General features: G+C 35.4%; 1 protein-coding gene across 3 annotated transcripts in view; it reads right to left on the bottom strand.

The window, feature by feature from the left end:
• LOC127859840 (dual specificity tyrosine-phosphorylation-regulated kinase 1A-like) overlaps nucleotides 1–24586 on the bottom strand; it is a 57580-nt gene extending 32994 nt beyond the window's left edge. The window contains exon 1 of one of the 3 annotated variants that reach the window (XM_052397364.1): nucleotides 24268–24586. Coding sequence is in view for 2 of the 3 variants with exons in the window: in XM_052397362.1 (XP_052253322.1) it covers nucleotides 14740–14890 (151 nt within the window). In the remaining variant the exon portion in view is untranslated. Of the gene's footprint in view, nucleotides 1–3821; nucleotides 4661–14739; nucleotides 17019–24267 lie in introns of those variants that run through there. The other 2 variants (XM_052397362.1, XM_052397363.1) reach the window with 2 other exon arrangements.
• Between the last annotated feature and the right edge of the window lie 138 nt (nucleotides 24587–24724).

Genomic DNA, 24724 nt, shown 5'->3' on the forward strand with positions numbered 1-24724 from the left:
TACCCAGATATACAACTATTAATAGATCATCTGCAGGGTAGATTGCTGACTGGCTATAGGCTAAGACTTATGAAACAGTTCTATAAGGAGTTTACAGAGGAATTTAATTGAAATCTGGAGTTTTACAGTGTTGCTGTTTTTTATGTAATATTTGGGGCAAATATTTGGCCCTTGAATAGCTCTATTAGTTGAATCCTAGTAAATATTGTATTGAAAACATTTCATTCCAAAGTTTTCAGTATTTGATGGCAGAAAAGACACTGCAGAGTTTTCCCTAAGAACCGGCCGCCGGCCAAATTGACCGGTTCAATCGATTTTCTGGCCGGTTCAAATGCTGGTAACAAAAAAAAATAATGAGAGGTTTTGCAACTTTGATCGATGTAATTGTTAAAGTTAAAAAAAGACGAAATTAAACAAGCGAAAACATCGATTTAACATCGTTTTGTTTATGTTCTTTATACTTCCGTGTGTACGTTTTACCGAACAAGTATAATTTATAACGCCGCTTCTCATTGGCTGATTATTTTGTGTACGCAAATAACTACAAAACGGCGCTTCTCATTGGCTGATTATTTTGAGTACGCAAATAACTACAAAAATCGTAACCACATGGTTTTCTCAAAATGAAACGAACCCTGAGAGATTTTTTCAGTGTGACAGCGCCTTCAAAACGTCAGAAAGGTTTGTATTGATGAAAATCTCGATGAAAATGCATGAAAGAAATTACAGATGTTTTTCAATGATATGGTTCTTTATCAACAGTTCATTCCACCAAGCTTTGTCAAAGAACTCATGAACTGGCTTTGGCATAACCAGTAGCTTAGTTATTGACTTGTTTCAAAATTCATCGCACACTATGCACAGTATAATTATTTGGCACTCCCCTCACAAATTTTTTTAAAAAATTAGAAAAATTCCATAAGTGATACACAAAAAAACAAGTAATTTTCATCTCTAAAATTTCTGTCCAAACCCCCCCAAAATGCACCATTTTGCGTCTAGATTTTCAAAATTTTTCGGGGGGCATGCCCCCGGACCCCCCTAGCAGGAGTGCCTTGCTTGGCCGGTTCAAATTTTTATTTGGCCTGTTCAAATAAAAGGAAGGGAAAACCCTGCAGAAATGACTACACAAATTGCCCCATTAAAGTTAACACAACAATAATTTTCCCTAAGGGCCCCAGTCTACATTACAAAAATTGGAAAACCAAAACAGTGTCAAACGTTTTGAAAACTATCTAAAGCCTATAAGTTGGGTTCTACTAAACTACTTGCAATAGAGAGCGGACACCATGCTCAATGTGTTAAACGTACTAAGTGACCTGGTGACCTAGTTTTTGACCCGGCAAGGCTCATGTTGGAATTTGGCCTTAAGACCAAGTTTGGTGAAGATCGGATGAAAACTACTTGAATAAGAGAGCGGACAAAATGCTAAATGTTTAAAACGCATTAAGTGACCCCGTGACCTAGTTTTTGACCCGGCGAGGCCCATGTTCGAACTTGGCCTTAAGATCATCTAGATACAACTTTTGATCAAGTTTGGTGAAGATCGGATGAAAACTTCTTGAATTAGAGAGCGGACAACATGCTGAATGTTTAAAACGCACTTAGTGCCCCCTTGACCTAGTTTATGACACGACAAGGCCCATGTTCAAACTTGGCCTAGACATCATGTAGATACAACTTCTGACCAAGTTTGGTGAAGATCGGATAAAAACTACTTGAACTAGAAATGGCGCGGCAGAGGCCGACGCGTATCCCCACGCCGCATGTTTGACCCAAGGGCGCCCCAGGGTTGATCATGGGGCCATGCATAGTTGAGATTGACTGTATTGTCATAAGAGAAGTTCAGTATCAATTAGAAGTGAATGGGTGTAAAAATAAAGAAGTTATAGTAAAAGGCAATTTTGGGAGGGTGTGGCCTATGTGGGCGGGGTGCCCCAGGGTTGGTAATGGGGCCATGCATAGTTGAGATTGACCGTATTGTCATAAGAGAGGTTCAGTATCAATTTGAAGTGAATCAGTGTATTAATGAAGAAATTATAGTAAAAGGCAATTTTGGGCGGGTGTGGTCTATGTGGGCGTGGCGCCCCAGGGTTGGCAACGGGGCCATGCATAGTTGAGTTTGACCGTTTTGTCATAAGAGAGGTTCAGTATCAATTTGAAGTGAATCAGTGTAGAAATGAAGAAGTTAATGTAAAATAACCTAAATTTTTTTATAGTAAATGGATTTTTTTGGTGGGTGTGGCCTATGTGGGCGGGCGCCCCAGGGTTGGGATTGGGGCCATGCATAGTTGAGATTGACCCTAATGTCATAACAAAAGTTCAGTATCAATTTGAAGTGAATCCGTGTAGAAATGAAAAAATTATAGTAAATGGAAATTTTTGGTGGGTGTGGCCTATGTGGGCGGGGCGCCCCAGGGTTGGGAATGGGGCCATGCATGGTTGAGATTGACCGTATTGTCATAGGTGAGGTCCAGTATCAATTTGAAGTGAATCGGTGTAGAAATAAAGAAGTAAATGTAAAATAACCTAAAAAAATGAGTGATAATTTATGACGCGGCCCCACCCCAACCCCTATAACTTTTGACCCAGGGGTCAGATCAAAATTCCAAATAGTGCACCGTCGCACATATGCTCATAGCTACCATGTGTGTAAATTTCAAGGTTCTAGTGCTTTTAGTGTAGGAGGAGATAGTGGCCAGGACGGACGGACGGACAGACGGACGGACGGACGGCGGAGATCACCACAATATCCCCACCTTTTTTTCAAAAAGCGTGGGGATAATTAGAGAGCGGGCACTTGATACGGACCGACAGACAGACCGACAGACAAGCTCACTCCTATATATCCCCTAAACTTTGTTTGTGGGGGTATAACTAATATGTATCACACTGTATTGAAGTTTGTATTGAAATTGTTATACATATCTGTTTTCTGAAAAACCAATGCAAGATTCAACATGATTTTAACTGCATTTGTTCCCTATTGAAATTACAAAGTTTTTAAGCAAGGAATTAAAATGACCTTTTGTTTAACATTAACTTCGCTAAAATGAAAACAACATAAGAAGAGTTTTACCATTACAAGTTTTTCAAGGAGAACACTAATATATATCCCTCAATTTTCAATACGCAAAATGTCTGTCGAACACAAGTTAAATGTAAACAAAGAAAGAACTTTGGGTAAACATTAGATTAAACAGTACATTGGTATTTTTGGCAATGGACATTTAAATCTCCACATTATGCATAATGTGTTGGAAGTGCCAACATGAAAAGAAATCGTCTATTTTGTTGGCCCAAACTCAAGCCACATTAAACGCTTGTCTGGGTGGGACAGACAAGTTTTTAATGATGTATTTGGCGTGTAGGTGAAACCTTAAAGCAGAAAAGGTTAACACCTTATTTCACTTTTTTTTTAAAGGAAATTCTCAATTATAAACTCAACTGGCATTATTTATTTTAAAAAGAAGAATATTGAATCAGAAATTCTTAACAACAATTATGTCATCCTACAATATTATCCATTCTTTATCATAACCCCTGTCAATTTATTGCTTGCCTATGTTAGACTCAGAACAATATAACATTATGATTCAGCACAAGTGTTGATTCATTTGAATTACGAAGCTGTACTGTAGCTAAAATCCTGCCAATTCCAACAGACTCTTGCTAGTCAACTTAAATGTCATGAAATATAATGTGAGTGAACAAATGTAAATTAAAACAACCATACGATGACATATGAACACACAATTTCAAAAGCTGCAGTAGGAAGAAAAAGAAACAATACATATGCCACGCCCCCTTTTTTGAAATACCTGTTCGTTCTGTTTGCAAGTGAAGACCGCACATGGATTGAACCATGTGATTGTAACCGTTACCGTCTTTATGATTCCCAAAATAAGTACCACCCTGTGTATGCAGCATTGAATTAAAGTCTCAAACACTTGCACTGCACTTGTTCCGACAGATTTTTCCGAAATTGCTTTGCCAAGAAACGTTTGTGTTCCATGCATTCATCAATTAAATAAATCCAACATGAAATTAACATATATACAATAAACTTGTTTTAGAATCTATAACTTTATGAAAAGAAATCCGATTCCCTCCTTGTGTTGTCTATGTTTTAACTTGAAATCAACTCACTGTGGATTTAAAAGGTCACATGCTTAGAAAAAATACAGGAAGTGAAGCATTCAAGACAGGTATGTTCATGTATTAACTTCTGGTAATCTAAAAATAGATCAAATATTTTCCCATACTTCACAGAAAGTCACAAAATGTCATTCTGAATGAGCACTAGTTCCTTTCACAGAGTCCACAAATTGAATAATTCCACAAATCAATAAGTGAAAGCACCACCATCCCAGGTTCATCCACTATTAATGAAGTTTTCATTCATTAATTGAACCATCTGTTTCTATCTGTACAATTATCCATTGAATTCAATTTCAATCAAACAATGTTAAAGGATAAGTGCATTGCAGGGCATGAGAATCCAGTATACATCAACCACTTATCCCTCATAAAGAGCATCACTGTTTTATCCGATTTCACACATTGATAAATAATTGACAGCAAAACAATAAAGCTGTCATACTTTCGTCAGAAGTATGGGCAGCCATGCTTGATTTAACCAGCTGTGTTTTCATCATGTGACCATAATTATCATATATGCCTGGAGCATGTTATAACCATTGAACCAGAGCTCAACCAATCAAAATCGTGCTTCAGCTACAACCCAACCAATCAGAAACGAGTACTGACTATCTTTACCTAGCTTGTTGCTGTGCAGCAATTCTATTTATAGCGCAGAGTAGCATTAAATTAGGCCAGAGAGACCAGACAGATATTATGGGAGTTTTGAGGCCAATTCGCCCTGTTAATTACTAGGCTAGGGGCCTCAACTGACCCCTCTTTGGGTCAAAACAAGGCCACAAGCGAAACAATACACTGTAAAAAGCAAATAAATTCTTTACTAAACAGGCATAGGTATAGAGGTGAACAGTACATTTTGGTGGATTATTTATAGATGTAAAGACCCAATGAAATTATTGCAAATACAGTCTAGCAAGATATACATTTTTTGAATCAAATTCTTTGCATGCTTTTAAAAACCACATTTCATGGATGAAGGGAAAGTTATGGAGTACAACATTTTGATAGGTCAGATTTAGCAATATATTACAGGGGAAGTTATTTTTAATGTTCGGTTGCTGAGGTAAAGATTTTGATAGTTTTTTTTTTAAAACAATTGTTACCACCAAAGAATAGATCCCAATGGAAATCAAAAAAAAAAATTTGTATGCTCTTGTATTTAAAATGATGTTTTCGTGGAGATATCAAAGTTTAAACACAATTGTGTATTTAATGGGTTTTTTTTTGGTTAACTTTGTTTAGCTTGCCCCATCCGAATTATAAACAACTTGTAAGTGACTTATCACTCAAGATAAGCTTAATGCAATAGAAAAGAATCTTTTAGTCAAAATATTGTTTACAAGTTCTCATTTTGTTGCAGTCTATAATATAATCAAAGCTTTTAATTTTAGTTACACTTACATTTTTTTAACCTTTTTTTTTACAATCACTAATAATGATTAAATATAATCATATCATTTTTTATCAAAATGCGAAATTGCTAAACACAGAGGTGTCAATTTTCAGGATTATTCCTGAATTCAGGATTTAAGCCCTCAAGGAAAACTTTTGATATTGATATAAATCAGAGGATTGTTTTGGTTATTTTAAGCATTCTTGTCACAAAATGTCACTCTTAAACACAAATTATTGACCTTTGGCATATTGTTTACAAAGGAAACATAATTTAATGAATCATTAAAACTCTTTTGACTCTGGTCCCCAAATTCTAGGATGATTTTCAGGATTTTAGATTTCGGTAAATTGACACCCCTGTAAACATTTATGCCCTGCATTTTTAACACAACAAAAAAAAATGTTGCGCGGTGCTGTAAAATTAATGTTATTCTTCACAAAATATAGTGTACAGTCACAATTGCAGAATATGTTGTACCACCATCACAACTGGTAAGCTTGCCTAAGTTACAAAACAATAATTTATCAATATTTTTTTGCATTCATAATTATATCAATTAAACATTCCTTGCACTAATGTTAACTAATATAACTAGTTTACTGATTATTATTTTAATATAATACATAATTATGTATTAGTTGAATTCTTCACTTGTACTTTCTCAATCAATCCAGTGGCTAGAACCCCCCACCCCACAACACCCCACCAACAACTACAATACAAAACAACAGCAACAACAACCCATGAAACAACCACAATACAACAACAACTAGAAATCTTCAAACATAAGATGCGGCCCAAGACTGTCCTTACTTCAGACAAATAAATTTAGCAGACCGCAGGCGTAGATATTTACAAGGGAGGACAGGAAATCAATTCGTCTAGACCACAAAAAGTGAAAAGATCACCAGACCAATTTCCAATGCTTCTATATGGCAGTAAATAACACTCCGACTACTTTACTGTCCTCATCTTTCGGTTCATCCCAATCATTGCTAGATTTCCCCCACCTTGTTGGGATCCTGGGTAACGGACCAAAAGAAGCTAGGTTATTCACTGATAATAAATACAAATTACCCGCATCAGAAAAAGGAAGGATGCAACATTCTTGGGCTTTTTTCGAGAGTTAATTACCTTCAGACTACCAGCCAATAATAAATCACAATTATGCAGTCGCATGAACAGGGATATTTTTGGAAACATGCATCCAAAATATCACTCATAAACCTTCCATTAAAACATACCTTACCGTCACAAATCAATACTGTCAGGTTTCTGTAAAATGACTTTATTCTTATCCCTTTGCATGCTGGGAAATTTGTCGTCTGCTAAAATGTCGTCTGCTGAATTAGTAAAATAAGAATTTTCTTCATTTTTTTCTCAAAGAATACTATCAGAATAGCAAACAGTTTGGATCCAGATGAGACGCCACGTTCTGTGGCGTCTCATCTGGATCCAAACTGTTTGCAAAGGCCTTCAAAATTCCGTTCCCGCACTGTAAGGGTTAAGCATCATTCCTAAAAATCAACAATTTCCTTAGACATGAACATTTCAGGACACAAACTGATCTAACTATAGTAAATGTAATACAAAAATGCATAATTATTATATATTTTATGAGTAAGATTGTTTTTCACCTGATAATAATTTACATCCGACTTATTGGCTTTCTTTTCAATGAAAATTTCTTTTGCAATGTTACCTGTCTTGATTACAAAAGATACTTTTGAAATCTCAATGAACAAAAATATATCAATAAATCGATCCACTAGAATGGCAGAACAATCATCAATGAAAGCTAAGAAGACCTAGATCGTAAGATCTCCCATTAGGAACATTATTAATATCATCCATAATTAACCCTTTGCATGCTGGGAAATTTGTCGTCTGCTAAAATGTTGTCTGCAGAATTTCTAAAATTAGCATTTTCTTCTATTTTTTTCAAAGAATACTATCATAATAGCAAACAGTTTGGATCCTGATGAGACCCCACGTTCTGTGGCGTCTCATCGGGATCCAAACTGTTTGCAAAGGCCTTTAAAATTCGGTTCCCGCACGGAAAGGGTTAATAATCAAAGCAGGGCTGAGACCATAGGATTTCATTAATAAAACTGATGGTCGTCACCAAGCATCGAAATTCACGACAAACGTTAAAACGTCAGTTTCATAATCACTCCACATGAAATCAGCCACCCACATTGCTGTTACAACTCGCGAGTAGGCGAGTAGCTGGTAGGAGCATTCCATCGATTGCTGCTCTCAATTAACCACTCAAGTTCGCGTCCTATAAGATCAACTTACAGCATCGATTCCATGTTTGCCGATGCTTCAATATACATGTTTTACCAGCTGCACAGTGCATAACTGCAAAAATCAATCTTCAGTATAGCAGTTAACCTTTATCAAAGGAGTGCCACGCAAAATGAAGAACATGTTTTTATAGATCATTAGAGAGCAGCAGAAAAAGGTCTTTCTGATCATGAAAAGTTGTTGCTGACTGTTTGTGTTGGCATTTTCTCTTTTGAATCAAAGGTCAATGCAATTAAGGGTAGATCAGAAGAATTTATAATTTTATGTGCATAGTTATACAATTTCTGATTCTTTCACTTTAATAAAGATTGAGTCAAATGTTAACAAAAGGTCACAAACCCTTGAATTCTTGCATTCAATACAACTGATTAAAAAAAAAAAATATTATAATGTAAATTTAGTGATTTTTTTTGTTGTTTAAAGAAGATTTTTAGCGAAAACTTGAAGGCTTGAACTTGAACTAAAATCAAAAAGAAAAGGAAACTAGTTCTAACATTATTATATTATTCAATACTTAAAATTTTATAGCACTGACATCTTTTGTTGAAAGCAGTGGAATGTGAAAATCATTATTTTGTGCAGTTTATACATTTTAAATATAAACATTTGAAGAGTGTTGTTTTTTTGGTCAAATGTTGATCTAAAAGTGACTTGATTAATTATCCCCTGCCATAGACGGGGGATATTGTTCCGGAGCCATATCTTGGAAGTGCTTTAGCGGATTTCATTGAAACTTGGTATGAGTATATATATGGATAAGAGAATGATGCACACCAAATGGCATTCTCTGATTGTACAAACGGAGTTATGGCCATTTGTATCTTGAAAAAATGCTTTTGTGTGTGTGTCCGGAGCCATATCTTGGAAGTGCTTTGGCGGATTTCATTGAAACTTGGTATGGGTATGTATATCAATTAGAGGATGATGCACGCCAAATGGCATTGTACACCATCTGTTAATAACGGAGTTATGGCCCTTTGTATCTTGAAAAAATGCTATTGTGTCCAGAAGCATATTGGCGGGGGATATCAATTCAATGAATTTGCTTGTTAATGCGTTATAGTTAAGTTTTTAAGTTCTTAGATAATTTTCATATTTTATATTGCAAAAATGTAATTAATTAATATGTTTACGAACAAATCATTAATGTTTTGCGATAGTCTTTAAGTAACATAAATACGCAAAATCAACAAATATTGTGCAAAATATTTCGTAACGTTAACCCATATAATCAGTTTCCTTATAGCAATAAATAAATTTCAACACTAAATGTATATGTAGTATGGCAACGTATATTTTAACGAGATTTTAAATGCTTTTTTTTTATTTTGCATGGCACAATATATTCCATTTTAATTTCCAGCAACAATATCTTTGCATACGACACACAAACACTAATATGGTACAAGAACAAAATAGCATTTTGTATTTTGCCATACTGTGAAAAAGTCTCCACAAGCAAATATTTAATATTTTCCAAATAAGGTATCTACTGCCCCAGCTACCCCCCCCCCCCCCCCTTAACTCTGTGCTGACTAGTCTGCAGCAACTGCTGTACACCAGTTGATGCTTCTGTTCAGAAGACTTAATTGGAAAAGGTTTTAACAGTCATTCCACAAATTAGCTTTGTCATTCTCTCTATCACAGTTATTCAATGTACTTTTGATCCTTAGCAACCAATACAGCATTCTAGCATTCTTGGCATCATTGGATATGAAACTATGCTTAATGATTCTTATTATTCTATTATCTTACTGATAATTTGCGTATCACTTTCTCACTGGGATTCTCCCCTTCTTATAGCTGTGGAATTCACACTTTGACCCTTTACCACTTTAGTGACTTAGATACGTATGTTCACGCATTTGTAGTCTCGTAGAAAGTTATATTTAAATAAATACCTTTCTTACCTACCTAGATTCAAGTTTTTAAGGCTGTATTTCCAACCGTACGTTACTGATGAGCAGCAAACAGCATAAAGCCTGAACAGTTGCATGTTTTGATGATTTAAAAACTTACGAATTTTAAAGCGTTACAAACTTTATTCTTGATTTTTTTAGGTGCAAATTTTAATGAATGGCATTCCACTATTTTTTGCAGCACCCTATACAATCAGTAATTTTCATCTTCAACATAATTTATATCGGTATTACTTGTAAATATTAGTATAAGTACTGATAAGTGCGATAATCGATTACATTGGACCCCCATCCTTAAACAAAGTCTCAACATCAAAGCGAAAACGCATACTAATACGATAAAGAGGGTAAAACCACTGTATCTGCAGTGACACTGCAATATCACATACAACACTTTCACTCTTAACTTGGCATGTATCATAATATCTGTGGTCAGGCATGTAATTAACCTCATTAAGATATTGCTATAAATATGCAACACTTTCCTTGTTACCTAATGGATACTTTAGATATCCTACTGACCTCTGTGACCTACTTTCATCGCAGTATTTACATCGCAGTGTACTTTTGGACTGTGTAATATGATTAACAGTTACAAATGTCATCAATAAAGATTCAATGACTAGAGCGTTTTATTTGATGAACAATCCTATTGGTTTGCAAGAGTCTTTCTGTTCATTACTGATAGTTTATCTTCTTAGTTATTTTAACACTTAAGGTTGGCTCTATAAATTTGCCTGCATTTTCAAAAGCACCAAAGCCTGCGAAATCAGACTCTAGGTGTCAAAAATTCATTTTTGACTTATTAACCGACCAGCGTGTAAAAATAACGTTCACAATCAGGTTTTTTCCCTTGTTAGAGAATGGCCACAAAATTCGCAACTCAAATTTTCACAATTTAAAAAAGTTTGTGACGCAAATTTTCACAATTTTGAACAGTTCTGGACTCTCTTTTTTCACACAATAAAAAACCCCCCTTTTTTTCACAATGCTGATTCACAAAGATGGGGAATAAAGCCCTGACTGTACAGTACCGTACTGTTGTGACTAAATTATTGAGTGAAGACTTTTTGTCTCTCACTCAGGAGTAACAAATAAGGCCCAACAGACATTCTGTGTCCTTTTGAGAACAATATAAAAATGAAAGTGTTTTTTTATTGCAGTCTGTTTGTTGTTTACTGTTGTATCCCTGCTTAAGTCATTAAGAAAACAAGAACAAAATAAAAATCACACAAAAATAATTATTTATGATAGACAAATTACTTAACTTCTCTTAATGTTTTAAGTTCAGAACGGGTTATTATTAATACATTTGTTTTAATTTTATTGAATATTGCAGCAGGGAGCCACAGGGATAGAAACTAACATTTTACCATGGTCGCCCATGGACTATGGGCGTATGGACCAAAGCTTTTATATTCTATTCTAAACTGTTTTTTTCCTTCTTTATTAAGTTCTGGAAAATGGCACATTCCCAATTGTGAACAAGAGTGCCAAACTGTCACAAGATACGCCCGTTTGAAGGCTTTGGACAACTTGATAACTTTAGCATGACCAATATTTGAACTTGACCTACATATCATCTAGACACAACTTCTGACCAAATTTGGTGAAGATCGGATGAAAACTACTTCAATTATAGAGCAGACACCATGCTAAATGCTTGAAATGCGTTAAGTGACCTCATGACATAGTTTTTGACCCTGCATGACCCATATTTGAACTTGACCTAGATATCATTTAAACACAACTTCTGACCAAATTTGGTGAAGATCTGATGAAAACTACTTCAATAAGAGAGCGGACACCATGCTGAATCCTTGAAATGACTAAGTGATCCCATGACCTAGTTTTTGACCCGGCATGACCCATATTCGAACTGGACCTAGATTTTGTCTAGATACAACTTCTGACCAAGTTTGGTGAAGATTGGATTAAAACTACTTCAATAAGAAACGGACACCAGGCTAAATCCTTAAAATGCACTAAGTGACCCCTTGACCTAGTTTTTGATCTGGCATGACCCATATTCGAACTTGACCTAGATATTGTTTAGAAACAACTTCTGACCAAGTTTGGAAAAGATCGGATTAAAACTACTTCAATAAGAGAGCGGACACCATGCTAAATCCTTGAAATGCACTAAGTGACCTCATGACCTAGTTTTTGACCTGGCATGACCCATATTCTAACTTGACCTAGATATTGTCTAGATACAACTTCTGACCAAATTTGGTGAAGATCGGATGAAAACTTCTTCAATTAGAGAGCGGACACCATGCTAAATCCTTGAAATGACTAAGTGACCCCATGACCTAGTTTTTGACCCGGCATGACCCATATTCGAACTGGACCTAGATATTGTTTAGATACAACTTCTGACCAAGTTTGGTGAAGATCAGATTAATACTACTTCAATAAGAGAGCGGACACCATGCTAAATCCTTGAAATGCACTAAGTGACCTCATGACCTAGTTTTTGACCTGGCATGACCCATATCCGAACTTGACCTAGATATTGTCTAGATACAACTTACAACCAAGTTTGGTGAAGATTGGATGAAAACTACTTCAATAAGAGAGCGAACACCATGCTTAATCCTTGAAATGCATTAAGTGATCCTCTGACCTAGTTTTTGACCTGGCATGACCCATATTCGAACTTGACCTAATTATTGTCTAGATACAACTTCTGACCAAGTTTGGTGAAGATCGGATGAAAACTACTTCAATAAGAGAGCGGACACCATGCTAAATCCTTGAAATGCACTAAGTGACCTCCTGACCTAGTTTTTGACCTGGCATGACCACTATTCAAACTTGACCTAGATATTGTCTAGATACAACTTCTGACCAAGTTTAGTGAAGATTGGATTAAAACTACTTCAATAAGAGAGTGGACACAATGCTAAATCCTTGAAATGAACTTAGTGACCTCCAGACCTAGTTTTTGACCTGGCATGACACATATTCGAACTTGACCTAGATATTGTCTAGATACAACTTCTGACCAAGTTTGGTGAAGATCGGATGAAAACTATTTCAATAAGAGAGCGGACACCATGCTTAATCCTTGAAATGCACCAAGTGATCCCATGACCTAGTTTTTGACCTGGCATAACCCATATTCGAACTTGACCTAGTTACTGTATTGTCTAGATACAACTTCTGACCAAGTTTGGTGAAGATCCGATGAAAACTACTTCAATTAGAGAGCGGACAGTGCTGTGGACACTGCCAGACTGCCGCCCGCCAAGGGTGAAACTATAATACGTCCTGTTTTGTAAAAACAGGCGTATAAAAAATACTAATTTCAAATTTAAGGTTTCAAAAAAAAAAAAAAAAATCCCAATTGGGCTGGTACCGGTACTTTTCCCAGTTTGGCAAAAAAAAAATTCGATCTGTTAGTAAAATATTCAGGTCATACCAATAAGCTTTTGTCGCTGCTCTCTTTTTTCTTTATGAACATTCAGTATTAAGCATTATTGTTCCAGCTGTGCAACCAACTATTTTAGTATGTTTAAATCTGCAATGAACAGCTTTAAAAACAAGGCCCATGTTCAAACTTGGCTTAGACATTATGCAGATACAACTTCTGACCAAGTTTGGTAAAGATCGGATGAAAACTAATTGAATAAGAGAGCAGACACGGACCGACCAACAGACCGACCGACAGACAAGCTCACTCCTATATCCCCCCCTTAACTTCGTTTAGTAGGGGTATAACAATATTCAATTATTCATCAAGGGTGTAAAAGATTTACAAACATTCCATGATGTTGAGCAAAATAAATGTATTCTTATATAGTTCAGTGAATTTTTTCCTTCTTTGTGAAGTACCAGTAATTTGAGTAAAAGGTGCTTTCCCAATTGAGAAAAATCAACAAAATTCCCGATTGTCATTTAAACATTTCCCAAAGGAAGGAAAATTGCGTCATTTTTAATCATCTGCAAGTAAACAAATAAAATGAGCACTTAAAACTTAATATTTCAAGAAGAAAGGACACGTAAAAGATTATTTTAAGTGGTTTGTGCACTTTATTACCAGGCAATTATTTAAATACCATTAAATCCCAATCTGAAGATTTCACGACACAAATTTGCCCAATATCAATATTTTTTGCGCTTATTTTTCCCGATTGGCTTCCACGAGGAACTGGTTCTTTTACACATTTGGAAAAAAATTGTTTAATTCACCTATTCTTATCGGCAACTGACTCAGTACCAATAACCAACTTACACACACTTGTCATGTAAGAGGGAAGGTAAACAACTCTGACCAAGTAACCTAGATTAGTAGCCTGGATTCTCAAATCTGATCACGTGAATTCCACTCAGTCTCTGGAAGGTATATTCCAATCTGACACTGATTTAATGTCTACAAGTCTTGACAATGGTAAGCAATAATGTTGCGCACATATAACAGGATCTTATACTTTTCATTATATGTACCATACAGTTACAAAAATGTGAGCCTTGCTCTGTGAAAACAGGGCTTAATGCATGTGCATTAGGTCAGTGCATAGTGTCATCAAAGATAAGCCTGTGCAGTCCACACAGGCTATTATAAGGGAGGACACTTTCACCTTTTATTGTATTTTTTTGTTTTGAGAAATTCTCTTCGTAGCAAAATATGGTTCACATGCAAATGTGTTGTCACTGATAAGCCTGTAAAGACTGCATTAACTCTTTGCATGCTGGGAAATTTGTCGTCTGCTAAAAAGTTGTCTGCTGAATTAGTAAAATAAGAATTTTCTTCATTTTTTTCTCAAAGAATACTATCAGAATAGCAAACAGTTTGGATCCAGATGAGACGCCACGTTCTGTGGCGTCTCATCTGGATCCAAACTGTTTGCAAAGGCCTTCAAATTTCGGTTCAAGCACTGAAAGAGTCAAACTCAGTTTTCCTAGATCAGGGCTCATCAATATACAATAGTATACTAAGTTACTAACGTTTAAGTTTCATTGACTGCAAGTATGCTTCCTGCTGGTGTTTTAGCCAGAGGGTTCGGTCCGTTACGGGCAAGGGGTCCTTTACACCCCCCGTCCCGGTTGGTTCAGTATCCACCATGCTGTGTTGTGGGGATTTACCACCACTCACCATTGGAACGATTCATTAAATTCAGTTTTCCACAAAAGTTACAACATCATCAACCAAAGAATGTAATTGTTAATGATAATTTGTTTTCTTGTCCAGTTTCAGACCATTGGAAAGATTTGTTTGGTCCAGTTTTTGAATTTAACAACAATACCAGCCAAAAATGAAATTGTTCTAGGAAATTTGTTTTGTCCAGTGTCAGGAAATTGGTAAGATTCTTTAATCCAGTTTTTTCCAACAACAGAAATTCCTATTGTTTATGAATCCTTGGCTGTCTAATGGTATTGCACCATGAGATAGTTATGTTTAATCCAATATTATAAAAAAATCAGAACACAAAACACTGATTGTTTACAGCCCAGTTGCTGGACAGTCTTTCAACTTTGATACCATTGTTATATCCAGATTTTCAAAAAAATACTAAGGAGTTGGTATACTTAAATATAGCACAAACTGGTCACTTCAAAGTTGTGAGGAAAATTGGACAACTTATAATCTTGTTAAGCACAGAAATATGACAGTCACAGAGCTATGTTATTCGGTCACTTTTCAACACATAATACTATGAACATGTACATCAATCCCTATAAAGATGTGAACTGATAATTGTTGTTGTGCAAAAGATTTCTGTATGTCTTCCTAGAAGTTGTCCAGCGCCACTCAACCACTTTTTTCAGAGAAACAGAGTCACATGAAAAATTATCCACACAGAGTGTTTTGTTTGTATTACTTATCTCCTTTGATGAAACATCTTTTAAAATTCACACACTTGCATAGCATGATAGAACTCCATCCAAAAAGATACAATAGAGAACTTGTGATTTCCAGTTTAATGATGTTCATGTATGATTCATCCATAGGCATAAGGTCTGGTCTTCTTTTTTTTAAATTCCAACGAAAGCAAAAACTTGTGAATCAGGTCCTCTCTTAAAAAATCAATATCAGTTGTTCATGGATGATTCACACCCAAATGTTTCCTTGTGACATCAATAAATATAAACTTGTGTACAAATGTTAAGCAGTTTTATCCTTAAAATCTGACACTACCTAATGGACAAAGGTCACTGTCTGACAGTTTTATACTTCATTACAGTCTAGTTGTTGGTGGTAGTCAAGAAATTCCAGGTATTTGGATGAAACATAACCTGTACAACAATAACACAGTCAGCTGTTTCCACGTGTGTAGTATACATGTATGAAGAGTCCCACACTTTTAGCGACAACACACTTTACAGTCATTTAGTTTAAATAGGTCCAGTATATACATGTTTTTTCTTAAACACCGACACCATTTCACAATGGAACAACTATTCACTGACCTACAACAGCAGAATTATTCATAACAACAGATGCCTGTGTGTCTAAAAATAGGCCCAGCATCCATTTTCACTAAGCCACCAATACAAATCCAAAAGTGTGTGGGTGTACCAGTACAACAATATACGAACATGAATATTACTCTCTCTGTTCACAACACACAAGAAAACAAATCCAGTGTTAAAACAACAGGCAACACTTCAGTAATATTCACAGAAGTTCTTATCCACGTTTAACAAGGAATCATGCAAGCACTTGCGAAATTATCACTTAAAACGTGAGCCATGTTAACCAAATATAGTAGCCCAAGCCTGTTATCACTTGCAGTGACAGATCTTAACAAGAGTGTATTATCTGGCCATTTAAACTTGCGCAATAACCATCTGAATGGGATAGCTAGGTACACACACTAGGCTGTCACACACAGCTAGACAGACCATGTAGCCTAAGGGACATTCCGCTATGTACATGAAAACGACCCCCACAACATCAATGTGTCAGTCCACAATCATCTTTATAAACCAGTGAAACACTCTTTGTAACCGCCAGTGTTTAAGGTCACTATATTATTCACTGCTAAATGACTCACTGGCTTAGCTAACATCTTGATCAGCTTTCTACTTTTCACAGACAATTCACGCCACAAAAATATACATAAGCATTAATTTTGTTGTATCTATTTTCACTTTCACAAATAGTTTTTTAACCAGATTTTTCTTTTATTCAAAGAATCAGTCTGGGTAGACACATCCACTTAACCCTATTAATAAATCCAACAGTTATCCCTCTAGGTACAAATGTTCTTACACAAAGAACAATAATAGCATGATTTTCATGAGGTGCACTCTGCATTACCTATAGCAGACTCAGGCTCCTTATTGACCAATCAGAGAAGGCCTTTCATGTGTCTACCAATTATTGACCAATCATCAGTCACCTTACAACAATAACTGTAGACTATCTGTCTAGTCACATAACTGAGCACATTTTAGGTCAGTCCAGACATATAGATGCAAGAAAAAGGCTTCCAGACAGTTAATTTGGAAGAGATATGTTCAGATGGCTTTTGATTTGTTTTTAAGCAACAAAGTAAGAGGGGATCTTGTTATCTATTTATCAAGTGATATTTTCTACATTTTCAGAAATTCATACAATGAACAAGAGATGTTTTTGTCAGAAACACAATGCCCCCTTCTGCGCCGCTTTGAAGCCATATATTTGACCTTTGACCTTGAAGGATGACCTTGACCTTTCATCACACAAAATGTGCAGCTCCATGAGATACACATGCATGTAAAACATCAAGTTGCTTTCTGAAGCGACATAAAAGTTATGAGCATTTTTCGAAACCAAATGCCAGACCTAAATGCAAAGTGTGACTGAAAGACAGACAGACAGACGGTCCGATCACTATACGCCTTCCTTCGGGGGCATAAAAATCTCAAAGCCTTGAATATATTATAAGCAGGAAAAGTACAAAGATAAAACTCTTATGGAACAAAACATGACTGTAGAATATATATTGATACACTTTGATTTTAGGTCAGAGCAAATGGAACATGGAGAGTAGAAAAAACGCATCTATATTATAAAACATACTTTTTACCTTATAGCACAATAAATACAAACAACTTACAATTTTTCAAAGCAATTATGGCCAAAATCGACACATGTGTGTTTAATAATTTCTTCATCATCAAAGTAAAATTTATGTTGGCTGTCTTTGGAAGTAAATGCAAAAAAAACTAATAATCATGTGTGGCAATGCTTTAAGCAGCGGACAGTCACACAGTCCTTATTTAGTACATGGGGAACTGACCAATTTACAAGTGAATTTAAATCTAGATTTAAGGCGACATGTTTTTCAAGTACGGGCTTTTTTCTGAAAATTGGACAAAAGAAAAGTAAATTTCAATGAATAATTAACCTGCGTTAATGTTTCTATATTTTTGTGGGTGCTTTTTGCTCTCTTTTCACTAACAAATAATGAAACTTAATTCCTCTTTTTTAAAAGCAAATAGCATGAATAATGTACGTCCGAGAGCTACACTTTTATTTATTCCATTGACAGCATGTTAATAATTTGTTTCTGTGTATGTTTATTTTATTAATGGTATGGAACTGTATTGTAAATCAAATCACATGCAGATATTAGGCCTTTGAAGTGAATTGAAAATGCCTGTGTTCCATTAAACATCATGTCAACATAAAAGCAGTTCACCAGATAAGCTGCGTATCTGCGTCTTTCACCCTATTAAAATGTTTAAAAACGCAAAGAAATACAATATCATGCGTATTGAAAACGCAACCAATTTGTTTTTTATGCAAATTCCTAAAATTCGATGCGTACAATAAAAAAGCCTCAATAGAAAATTCTTTGCTCATTTTCGGTATATCCTCTCAGGGTTTTTTTGGCCCGATTTTATAGCCGAAATTCGGCTATGTTCCCAATCCCAAAAAGTATACTTTTTTCCCAAAATGTGGCAAAAAATTCCCAATTTCCCAAAAAAAAAAAAATTTTTTTTTTTTTTTTTTTTTTTTTTTTTTCTTAGAAAGAAGTGTCTTATGCGTATTTTATCTCAATTTTAATTCAATTACATCTATCAAAGTATTTTATGATTTTGTTCTTTTAGTTTTAATGATTATGAAGTGTTATATCAAATTTAGTATTTCCCTAATTAGTGGACTTTTCGTGTGGAAAAAAAGGCTAATGAATTAATTTTCCCAATTTCATGAAAATGCCGATAAAAGTCCCAATTCCTAAGCCATGGGCTATCTTCCCAAAAAGTGGGAAAAAAAAACCTGCCTCTTTGCAATTATTAATTATCGTAATGCGAGGTCGCTTTTATTCAGCAAGCGTCTAGATGAAGGAGCAGGAAAACAGTCAAAGTTATTCAAACGCTTTGCGGACTAGATTTCAGAGTTAATTACAGCATCTGACCAAATTATTTATGACAAACATGCGTTTTCAATCTGATTTAATCCGTCGCTCATTGTGCAAGTGTTTGTAAAGCGTCTGTACTTTCAGTTTCTATAACGATGCGAAATAAAACTGTCTAAGAGAGGTTGAAAGACATCCGCGATTGTTGCGCCACAATATCAATCTATCGCAAACTTTTTAAACCAAGAAAGCAAGAGCCATTAAGTGACAAATTATTCGTGTTATCAATTTTTTCAAGTTTAAAGTTTATATTATGGACAGTATCAAGAATTAAAGATGTTATGAAACACCAGTTTATGACAGTTAATTATAATAGTTTACAGTTTTATTGAATCAATACAAGTGTGCAGCTTCAACAGAAGTAATCTGAATCTTAATTGATACGTTGAAGTGACCAAGATTGGCTTTTATTCAACGGGGAAAGCAGCAATGATTTTAAGCAGTGCTCCAGATAACATGCATAAAGGCGTAAAAACGAATTAAATTTCTTAAATAACGATTTAGATTTAAAATCTTTGCGTAAAGTTACGCATTGAAAAAATAAAACACGAAATCGAAATTTTCGAACGTGCGTATAACTACCAGTAGCAAATTATGTATGGTAAACATTTCATCCCGGTTCTGGCTTGTCTAGGTCACATAACCCCAAACCGGAACTCCTGTTTACAGGGTTACAGCAGTCAATTTGATATATAGCACACATTGTTCAGTGAATGCTGCCTAGGATTTGTAAAATAGAATGCAAATGGTATGTTTTGGTATTAATTTGAAGGTATATTTGTAAGCAATAAGAAAAAGAGCCATTTTTGTGCTCTACTTTTTCTGTTGATGGTTCCCGGCTTTGAAAGTAGGTCATACTATTTGAGTAAAAATGGTCGCCTCCACATGTGTCAAAACTGGTGTGCCTATTCTAAGGTAAATATTTTTAGTTACAACACATAGAATGTGATGGCACACATTTTTTCAAAGATTATACATTTATCTTTCCAAGGATGTATGATGATATAGTGGGTCATTGCTTGATCATGGTAAAAATTGATATCGAACTTCAACTATTTTATATGTAATATAGAAGGAAATTAATTGCGCATGCGTAACCTCTAGGCGCTCAATTAAAACTACAACTTTAAATCAACGTCACTCAAGCGTTTGCTGTGAGGAAGAGCCACACCTAAGAACGGTCGAAAGGCCAAACGGTCTCGATTCTGTTCTCCTAGATTTGCAGGCGAGTCATTACTGTTTATTGTACCTTTTTAATTACACTTATCGTAATTTTTATACACACGTAATATACTGTACTATACCTATTCAATATGCCATTAAAATTAAATGTTAAATATAGTTTTTGATATGACTTTAACGGCGACCAAAAGGCCATTATGACCTATATAAAGCCGAAGTGTGAGTGACCGTTTTACAGAAAAAATCTAAATGTCCGACTTAAGCGGTGTATTGAAGCGTGGAAGGCAAAAAAGCCATTTCAGTGTCAAAAGTCCTCGCTGCATGCATTTTTTCAATTAGATTCAAATACCCTAAGCATGGTTTTGTCAATAATTGATGAACTTATAAGCTCTTGCGTAAATGACTGCGAATCTAAAGCACTCAAAATTATTTTGTATTATATTGTAAAGAATCAATTTTATAAATAGGGGGTAAAATAAGAATTATTTTTTAAAATAGGGAGTAAATAAGAATTTGACCAAATTTTTATCTGGAGCTCTGATTTTAAGGTATGGATTTTTATAACTCATTTCACCCCTTTTCAAGACCGAAATCACCCTATGTTTTTAAATCAATGGGTGAAAACCCTATTTCCCAAATAATTATCCTGGGCACTGATAAAAGCAAGCCTTAAAGCCTTTATAAATTTCACAAATAAAGTTTAAAAAGCTCTCTTCATTACATAATACTAATCATGCATATATTCATACAGAATTTCCAAGATTTTTGCAATTGTGTTGATGTTGACAGTACGCAAAAGGTCACAATGACCTTTGTTTATGCCCGCTTGCTAACACATTAATCGAATAAAACGGAAACCAAATGCACATGATTGTCAATTTTAATTTGTGGAATGTACTCATCTAGTGACGACGTAGTGTGTTTTTCGATTTGAAAAAGCAGCACAATTTTTGAATATGGTAACAGTATATACACTAACGTCATTAGGAAAATAAAACCAATGGATTTTATTCAATAAAACAAGGTCCTGCAATATAAGAATCATTTTCGGATTTTCAAACTATTATTGGAAGAAAAGAATGGACGATATTTTGGAACAGCGCTTCCGTTAGTGGACGTCCGGGCGTAAATTACACCCGAAAGCGACAGTCGTACGTCCATTATGCAAATGGCGGAAGTCCTTTGGACATCCGATAATCCGCCTGTACGCTATTTTCTAATACACAACACATACCAATGTCAACAGTAAATCGTGTTATTCAGACTGTTAACTCCGCCTAAGAGCTACTGTTATCAATAAATTTCTCATTGAGTGGCCACTATTGATTTTTCCAGCTGTCAATCAAATTCTTCTTGGTAAGCGCATCAGCCAATCAGCGCTCAGGCAGCCAAATACATGCCGACCACTCGTGAAGCTGTATACAATAATATTAGCGACCTTTCAGGGGTTTTTTTTACTAAGAAAGTGACGCCGATATTCGGCGTCTTCCCCTACCAGAATTTTTCCTCTAAAAATACAATTTCCCCTCCAAAAATATAATTTTTTTCACCAAAATATAATATTTTACCCTCAAGGAAATGTTTTTTTTTCTTTTGGGAAGTCGACACTTATCCAATTTGTACCATGTACAACGATCTCGCTCTCTCTCTCTTCCGACGAACACTCAAATCTGGGAATCCCAGTGATTCTATATATAGCTCTAAAATTACGTCATGGAAACCGGGCAACTAATCGTATTAATCATGTGACTATTTTACTGGATTCCGGTCTTGCGCGAGAAGGATGTTTCGTCAATTAATTACCGGAAACCAGTCGAGTTTTCATCCGGGTTATGTGAAAGCCAAGATAAAAACGTTAAAACAGAAAAAAAGTCTCACAATTGGTGTTCATACACAAACAAAATAAAACGTTCGGACGCGGAAAAAATTAATTGCGTTGACGCATTTTTTAAGAATGAATCATCAAAAACCGTTGAAACCCAGCAGGATTCGGAGGTACATGTAATCAACATCGATTAATACTGTCGGATTATTGTGAAAGTAAAAGTAGACAATCGGCAGCTGCCGCACCTTTCCCTGCCAATACTGTAGCAGATCTAGATCGTCAACCCATTCATCATGAAATTGAGATCATAGTATTGACATCGTTCCCCGGCCCCAGTTGAAAACATTTCCCATTATTAGATCTACACCTGCAACTTTTTTAGGACTTTGACTTTAATATCATACTTGTTCATGTGTTTAAGAACAAAAAGGTCAGAGACATGCCTCTTTTTCTAAAAAAAACCTGAAGTCTGTAGGTGAGTTATAGACATTGAAATGAACAGTTTTTATTTTTTCCCCAAATATGTCTCTTTCGCGCTCGATTTTCCCCTTTAACCCAGCGTCCAGCGTCTTCCCCTTTTTCTAAAAAAAAACCCTGCCTTTGTGCTACAAACTTTTTATTCAGCAATCAAATATTTAAGTCTTCGCTTTCCCCGAGGAAGAATGACATGATGTTGTACATGAAGTCTAATTTTTGCATGATTTTCATCAGTACACACAATACACGAGGAATGTTTATTTGTTGGTAGAATTTTCTTAACTTTCCGTGAATAATAAAATCTGGAAATGATTTCGGATAACACGTTCAAAAATCAGCATTTGAAAATACTAAAATTTAATAATGTATTTTGTTATATCAACAGACATTAAACATAATGCAATAAGTAGTTAAATAACGTGTTTTGAGATTGCCAAAGTATGCATACATATTGGTCTAATGCATGAATGACCTGACAAATTTTATTGGAATGAAGTGTACTCTGTAAAATTTAAAGAAAGAAGCGTTTTTATACTCCGAAATTCGCTGTCACCTACACAAACCTTTCTGAAAGAAGTTACATGTAACTTTTTAAATTCAGTCGTTGATTTGTCGTAATTACTAAATATGACCAGTGCTCTATGCTCTCAAATCGCGTAACGTGATTAACGCATGTTCAAGGGGGGTTCCCCATCCCACAATTCAATTTGTATATGCACTTGCATAAATTGGCGGACATTTGCAGACGTCAATATTGGCCGTACTTTGGTTTTGAAAATAGCAATCGTAATAATACTGGATTATCGGGTAATGGATAGAATTGGAACATGAACGTATATTAAAATTCTGAAATAAAAGTGAGACTTCCAAATGTATGTCTGGGACGTCAAAAATTTTAAGCTTGGAAGTCAGGACTTCCAACTTTTAAAAGCTAACGGAAGCGCTGTTTTGGAATGACTGTTACTAAAGCAATTTCATGCTTCAGGATAATGCCAAGTTATTACTCCTTATTTTAATTATTAAACTTTAAAGGTAAATATATTTTTGAAGCAGCTTTGTCTTTGCTTGTAACTGATGGATCCTGTTTATTTTAGGAATAACATTTAAACAGTGATTATTATCCAGGGGAACAACTCTTGAATACAAATGTGTGTACTGTTATGAAAGGTTTTCTATCCTACAAAATCTATTAATGTATGACCAACAATACAAACATTATTAATTTTTGATGGTACATTACAATTTATATCATCAAGCAAATGCAACAAGGCCACTTCATTGATCAAAGCAGAACGTTCACCTTTCCACAGTTAACAATCAAAGGCCAAGGGCTTGATATGACTGTGTTGTCTAGACTTGTTGAAGTTGTTCTCTTGCAATTGTCAATTCATGGTTTTATTCTATCATATATACTAGTGGAAGGATGCGGCATTATTCAATTCAAAGCTAGTTTATAAACTAATATTTCAAATTTAGCTGCATCACTATGAATATGGACCCTACTCTTGGCATTTGATTTTCACTTTGCTGTCAAAACTACAACACAGCATTTCAATAACTTTGTAAACAATCGCCCCCAAAAAGTGTTTTCAAACTTGGCAAAAGATCACAATTACTGCATTTTCACACAGAATGTATTACCTTTATGTTCTACTCATGAAGCAGGTGTTAAATTGGCAGATTCTCCATAGAAACCGACGCTGATGTGACTTTTCCCCTCGATCCCAGCAACCAAATGGCGCGCAAACACGTCTTTTTGAAAATCCAAACACGCCGTGTCCGTTTCCCACTGTTATAACTTAAATTATATCATCGAACTGGTTTAGGTTACTTCCAAAAATGCCAAACATTATTAAATTTGAAAATGAAACGTTAAAAGTACACAAAATAAACAGAAACACGTGACGAAAATAACTTCGTAACTTTCCGGTCAGACAAGATGGAGGACAAGCCTCGACGAGACATGAACGCGCACTTTGCAACATGTTGCTATAGTGACGTCATCGGAGAGGCTACATACGGGAAAATCCAAACATGTCTCTTACTCGATCAGTATCTTTCTATTAAAATATTATAGAAGTATGAGGAAATTAAATAT

The sequence above is a fragment of the Dreissena polymorpha genome, chromosome 15 (genome assembly GCF_020536995.1).
Source record: "Dreissena polymorpha isolate Duluth1 chromosome 15, UMN_Dpol_1.0, whole genome shotgun sequence".
Lineage (NCBI taxonomy): Eukaryota > Metazoa > Mollusca > Bivalvia > Myida > Dreissenidae > Dreissena > Dreissena polymorpha.